Genomic DNA, 7370 nt, shown 5'->3' on the forward strand with positions numbered 1-7370 from the left:
GAATTAGTATGATTATTTATAAGTTTATAAAGTAAAAATAAACATATATAAATTTAAATATATATATATATATATATATATATACATACATATACATATATATACATACATATATATATATACATACATATATATATATATATATATATATATATATTAGGGCTTGCATGCGATTAAAATTTTTAATCGCAATTAATCGCACGATTAAATTTTTTGATCCTAATTAATCGCGCGATTAATCGAACATTATAATTTAAATAAATAAAGGAAACAAACAGGAAAAGTTTTTTAAATCATTTGATCTATTTGCATGCAAATGATAAAACATCATAAAAAAGTTCTAATTATAGTTTATATTGTTTCTAATACAACCAATAAAAATAAAATATTTTAAAAACTTGAAACAAAAAATTTCTTAAAGCCAGTCTTTTAAACATAATAACATGTTCAATGAATCTGGCAGCAGAGATGATCTGTGCTTGTCTGCAATGAATCCAGCGGTTGAAAACAGTCTTTTGCATAGAACTGTAGTCGCTGGAACTGACAAATATTTCTTTGCGATTGTTGCTAATCGAGGATATGAACCTTGATGTAGCTTCCACCACTGAAGAGGATCTGAATCCATTTTGGCGCAGGGTTCTTTTCGATATCGACTCACTTCATCTTCACTTGGGGAATCAACTTCATCCAGATCTGGTAGATTGAATGCCATTTTAAAATTTTTTGCTGATGGCTGTTGCAAAATAATTATTCAAATATTACCATAAATAAAGCATATAGATATTATCTAACTATTTCAATTAATATTATAGTACTCATAGAGTTTTATCTATCATTAAAACGATTATTTTAATAAATGCAATTTTGAATCTATTATTATGTCATTAGAATAATTCAATAAAAAAACAATATCAAATTTATTACTACAAAATGCTCACCTCTTTTGGTTCTTGTTCTATTGATACTGGTCTGAGGTCTGGAACAGATTCAAGAAGCTTCGATAATCTCTGCCAGACATTTGATCTTTCATTTGAAGCTATAAACGATAAATTTTTAAATCTTGAATCCAATGCTGACGAGATTTGCAACCAACTATCATTCGAAAAATCATTAAATCTGCGCTCCATTTCATTTACAAATTTTTCTTTAAATAGCGCGATGTAACGAGGATCATCATCTTGAATAACCATTTCACGTGATAAGTGGCATATAATTGGTAAAACCACCGAACTAGATACGTATTTATTACCACCTAACAATTCTGAAGCCACTTTGCATGGTTGCAAAACATCAGCAATTTTCTCCATTTTTTCCCATTCTCTTTCTGTCAAAGTCTGTAAGTAATGGTTTTGCTCATCAAGTGTTACTGTGATGGCTTTTTTATGTTTCAACATACGTCTCAGCATATCATACATGCTATTCCACCTTGTAACAACATGCTGAATTAGATTTTCTTGTGGCAGGTCGAGGTCAATCTGATTTTCATGTAATTCCATATTATTTGCTGGACTATGTTTAAAATGTCCAACAATTCTGTGACATTTAGCTAGTGTTATGTCAAATGCAGTCTCTTCAATAGCAGATTTTATAATTAGCTGAACGGTATGTGCGAAACATGGAAGATGTTTGAAGGGAAAACTTGATACAGCCTTTACAATGTTTCTACTGTTATCAGTACCAATAGAAAATATTTTTTCAAATAATCCCCATTCATCTGCAATATTTCTGATGTGGGTTGAAACATTGTCACTGGTGTGTCGGTCCAATGTTTGATGAACACCTAAGGCAAATGAGTTCAACATCCAGTTGTTATCTATCAAATGACATGTTAAACCAAGGTAACTGACATTACCCATTGAAGACCAATGATCACAGGTAATTGCTATACTAGTAGCCATGTTTACGAGGTCTATTTTTTTTTTCTTCTCATCTTCATAGAGTGTTTGCATTTTAATTTTAATTGTGTTTTGACAGGGAAGATTGTAACTGTAGTCGGACGTTGCTGTTCGAATGACATTCGTCAAACCTGGATCTGTAACAATGTTGAGTGGTCGACAGCTACTGGCAACCCAGCAAACAATGACTTCCGTAATTTCCTTTCATTTATCTGCAGAAATTTGTTTATTTACGCCATTTTGTGATTTAATACTGTCCTCAATTGTAAGTTGTTTTGAGGAACTCACGATCTTGTTTTGATTTTTACTAGTAGTTGCGAAGAACACGTGTTTACTGTTCAAATGATACTGAAGCGTTGTAAGACTTCGGTGATATGCAAATTCTTTGGAACAATATTTACAGATAACCAATTTTTTTGATTCGTCTTTAAAAATAAAGGCTCTGCTGAGGATAGATTGATTGCCGTTTGAACCCATAATTTAAATTATTAACAAATAAAGTTCATCAGGATAAGATATTAAAATTTTGGAAATTTAATAAATTTATTAACAAAACAACAACACGATCAAAACAATTTCGAAAACAAAAATTATAAGGTAAGAGAGACATAATTGAGACAAATAAAACAAAATGGCATCATCAATGAGTAAACATTGATTAGAAATAAGAAAGTGGTATAAAAATTTCTTTATTGCTCAAAAATTATTTTTTGATGCTAACCAAAATTAGCATCGCCAAAATAATTTATGATCTAATCTAATCGTCAGGGTTAGGGTTAGGGTTTTATGAAAATTTATGAGTTAAAAAATTTCATCTGCGTTAATTTTTTTAACTTGCGTTAAATTATTAGCGCTTTAACGCGTTAACTTTGCAAGCCCTATATATATATATATATATATATATATATATATATATATATATATATATATATATATATATATATATACATATATATATATATATATATATATATATATATATATATATACATATATATATATATATATATATATATATATATATATATATATATATATATTAGGGCTTGCTTATATATATATATATATGTATGTATATATATAACAAACTGTTGCTATCATCAGTTTCTCTGTAGCAATCTAATTAGCCAACTGTAGTTGCTTAAATTTGAAAAGCTTGAATAAAACAATTTATAATACAATCAAAGATTAAATAAATAAACGTATATTTTAGAAAAAGTACTTTACACAAGACACAAACAAAATCATATCACATATCCTAAATTATCATTAAAAAACTCTAAACTTTCGATTTCTGCTTTCTACAAAAATTTATTGGCGAATATTTCAGAACTGATTTTACAGCTTCATAAATCCCTGCTTCATCTGGGTATCTTTTTGAGACACTCTTTAAAATATAAAGTTCAAACTTCTTGCTTAAATGCTATTAGTAAAAATCTGCATACTTAAAAAGTTTAAACAAAACATATTACCAACTAAAACACGATACAATTTTGCCTTTGAAAAAGCAAACTTTTGTTTGGTTTTGTTCATGGAATTGGTTTGCCCCTTCATGTTTAACAAACAGCGCAACTCAATCATTAACAGCCTAAAAAGTTAGTAATTATTTGAATCAATATTTACAATATTGTACAATACAACATTGATGCTACAGGAAAGAAACATATAATGATATGCTTAAAAAAGCGTATAATTATATTTAATATAATAGATATATTTTGCAAAGACTTTTTAAATAATCCATTAAAAATCATTGCCATTTCAGCTTCGAAAGGTGTAGAAAATGACCTACCGCTCAATAACACGTTTTACATTATCTTTTAAGTTAACTCCACCATTTGCGATACCTGCTTTCAAAGAAATCTTTAATCAATGTTTAAATAATTATATAAAATAAGGCAACTTACCCATTTAGAAAAAATGACACTGTCATTTAACGTAGTATCTAGCTCAATAAGTTGTTCTATTGAACTCAATGCATTTATTTGCAGATCTTCGCATAAAACTGAAGAAACGTTTTGAAGATCCTTTACCATATTTTCAATTTCTAAAAGTTGTTTAAAAACCTTTTTCTGAAATTCTAAAAAAAAAAAAGCAATTTAAATACATACAATTCTTTTTTTTTTTATTCTTTACCATATAAAAAACAAAGAAAAGACAAATCCAAAAAGAAACACAATTATTCACAAACATAATTAATCACATTTTTCTACAGATTCCTCATTCCAGAGTCGTGAAATACTTCTTTATATATTAGTAATTATTTAGTAAAATAAATATAAACAATAAATGTAAAAACTAAAATGTAGAATAAGTGTAAACAGATTACAATATATATCTAGGCAATAATAATAAAATAAACAGATTCAAAATATTACTTATCCCAAATAAGAAAGAAAAAAGTTTATTTGATATTGCACTTTACTATTAATATAAAACATTAATAACAGTTTTTTTTATTCATATTTAACAATTAAAATAGCAATGAATACAGTAAAATTTAATGACCTCCAGTTACTTTAATTCTTTTAACTCTGAGCTTGTTTCAGGAATCATCAATTGGAAACTTATTATAGGCAACTTTCATTGCATGAACACCAGTTGGCCAAAATAACCAACCATCTTTTACCCAACAAGATATAACAACTGCCTCTGTTTCGATCTTATTTTCAAAATAAACAACTAAAGCCCAAGATTGTCAAGCCATTATAATAGATTATCTAAATAGATATCTTTTTTTTTTTATTTACATATATATATATATATATATATACACTGGCGAGCAAAAAAAAGTGAACAGTACAATTTTTCAGTAAATTATGTATTATTAATCAATTAAAAATATAATACATAAAATATAACATATCGCTTATATTAAATACATATACATACACATATATACGACTCATTTTGAAAAAAAAAATTAATATTTTGTGTGGCCACCACCATTTTTCATCACTTCATTTAATCGACGCAGCATCGACTCAATTAAATTTGCTATCAAACGGTCAGGTATCGTAACCCAAACTTGTTTTATGGCTGCCCAAAGATCATCCAAAGATGAAATATTATTTTTATGGACCTCTTTATCCATATAGTCCCACAAATTTTCAATGGGATTAAGGTCTAGACTTTGGGCAGGCCAATTTTCAAAAAGGAAGATATTGTTATCCTTGAGCCATTTTTTAACTTGTTTAGACGTATGGCAAGTAGTATTGTCATGTTGAAATTTAATTTCATCCTCTTCTAATTCTTCCAGTGTGGGCAGCAAAGATTTTTGTAGAATACTAATGTATTCTTTGGCATTTATTCGTAATCCATCTTCGACTCTATGCAATCTGCCCACACCTTTGGCAGAAAAACAACCCCAAACCATAATTCCAAGATTACCCTTTACCGTTTGGTGAATACAATCTGGATTTAATTGTTCGTTCTTACGTCTAATGCACATCTGTGGACGATCTGAATGCAAACAAAATCGTGATTCATCTGACCATAATATTTTTGTCCAGTCTGTGTTTTTATTATTTTTTACCCAAGCTAACCTTGCCTTTTTATGGCGTGCTGTAAGAAGAGGTACTTTTTTACATGGGTGTATTTTGAACCCCTGATCTTTAAGACGCCTCGAAATTGTCCATCGGCTAACCTTTTTATCATCAGAACACGTAAAAGTTTCTGCGATATGCGTCATAGTGGTTTTTCGATTTTTTAAAACATTGAATTTTAACTTGTGACAATCTCTTTCCGTCATTTTTCTTGGTCTGCCAGAACCTTTTTTTCTAGCTGTTGTTTTATTGTTTTTCTGACATGAAAGTATCTTGTGAACTCCACCAACACTAATGTTTACACCTTGAGCTTTCATAATTTGAATAATTTGGCGTATCGATTTACCGGACGCACTCATTCCAACAATGATTCCTTTTTGTTCCATTGTTAAATGAGGTCCTCTGTGAAAGAAAAATGATAATATTTTTAGAGTAATATATGAAGAAAATATTTATTTAATGATAAACTATGTATTCTAAATGAATATTTTTTTTTTCATAAGAATCCAATAACATCAAAATTAAAGGGGATTTTTCGTTTTAAATAAGTTAGAGGCATAAATAATAACCAAAATAAAAATTAAAAAAAATTACCTTTTATTTGGAGACATTTTTTTCCTTTTATTTTTTATAATAATAATATAGCGATAATACGACCTATTTCACCCACGCTCTAATATCAACTACAGATTTTGCTGACAACGTGCACTGTATTCATATCTAATATTTAGAAGTTTATTCATGTTTTCTTTGAAAGATAAACGTAAGTTCTTTGATAGTACGAACAAAAATAAACAAGCTTGTATGAGTTTCTGACCAGAGCTCTTTCATTTTATGCGTAAGCAGTCGCTGTTCACTTTTTTTTGCTCGCCAGTGTATATATATATATATATATATATATATATATATATATATATATATATATAATCTACGTGTATATATACAAATAGCTGTCATGTTTTGAAAATGTTTAAAAATCTTTTCTACCACAGGATGTTTGCCCACTTAAATACCTCCTCTGACCAAATGTTTTTTAATGATTTATTACTCCAACAACTAATTTTAAAATGTCCAAAGTTTGCTACTGACTAAGCTGAAATTCATTTTGTATAGATATATTTATATACATTTATGTGAAATTTTAAAAAAAGCATGTATATATTATAACAGACAAACAAACACACAACTTGTCTCTAAAAATTAGTCTGTTAACATACTAAATTTAGTCTGACTTATTCTATATTATTAGTTTTGATATTACTTTGTACATCTGAAAATTATCAAAATAAGGTACTATTTCTAACTAAGAAATAACATTTTTAAAAAAGTTGAGCATTTTATTAAAATGGTCAACTTAAAATAAAATAAAAATATTGACAAAAATAACCTGAATAAATCGAATTTACCCTGAGATTTATGTATATTATATACAACTTGATATAAAATCTAAAAGTTTTAAATTAGTCGCAATAAAAATAGGTTATAAAATATAACTTTAAAATATTTTTTATACCATCTGCATGCATTCTATTAAGTTTTGCGTGCCTTTCCATTACGGCAAATTATTTTTGTAATGGCTACATCAATGACACAAAAATTGTCAATGTGCTACTTCCTCAACGTTGCTAAAGCAACGTTTTATTAACGTTGGCAAAAAAACACTTTTTTAACGTTTTTTAATTACCACATTTTAAACGTTGGTACAGTCGACTCTCGATATCTCGAATACTTGATATCTCGAACTTTTGAGTATCTCGAACTTTTTTAGCAGTCCCATGACATAACGTACTAGTTTAGGCTAAAATCCTCTCGATATCTCGAACCTTATTATCTCGAACTTTTTGGTATCTCGAACAATATTTTCGGTCCACAGGGCAATTTTCTCTCGTTATCTCGAACTTTTCAACATTTTTTTTTTCAAAAATGTTTT

The 7370-nt window shown here is 28.1% G+C and overlaps 1 protein-coding gene and 1 long non-coding RNA gene across 3 annotated transcripts; both read right to left on the bottom strand.

The window, feature by feature from the left end:
- Nucleotides 1-276: 276 nt before the first annotated feature.
- LOC149883526 (E3 SUMO-protein ligase ZBED1-like) lies at nt 277-2752 on the bottom strand. Of its 2 annotated transcripts, none has more exons than XM_090097730.1 (2): nt 939-2752; nt 277-733 (listed from the first exon to the last, which is right to left on the bottom strand). In XM_090097730.1, exons 1-2 carry the CDS (start codon nt 1947-1949, stop codon nt 416-418), a joined length of 1329 nt encoding a protein of 442 aa, XP_089953856.1. In that variant the 5' UTR covers nt 1950-2752; the 3' UTR covers nt 277-415. The 2 variants fall into 2 exon arrangements, with proteins under 2 accessions (XP_089953856.1, XP_089953857.1); XM_090097731.1 differs by having other exon boundaries at nt 529-693.
- Nucleotides 2753-2971: 219 nt separating this feature from the next.
- LOC149883527 (uncharacterized) lies at nt 2972-7042 on the bottom strand. Its single transcript, XR_016455643.1, has 4 exons — nt 6954-7042; nt 4404-4615; nt 3688-3975; nt 2972-3483 (listed from the first exon to the last, which is right to left on the bottom strand). It is a non-coding gene; the product is annotated as an uncharacterized LOC149883527 (long non-coding RNA).
- Nucleotides 7043-7370: the final 328 nt, after the last annotated feature.

Source organism: Hydra viridissima, unplaced genomic scaffold (assembly GCF_058129835.1).
Source record: "Hydra viridissima isolate aposymbiotic clone 2 unplaced genomic scaffold, HvirCarnegie_v1 scaffold_9, whole genome shotgun sequence".
Lineage (NCBI taxonomy): Eukaryota > Metazoa > Cnidaria > Hydrozoa > Anthoathecata > Hydridae > Hydra > Hydra viridissima.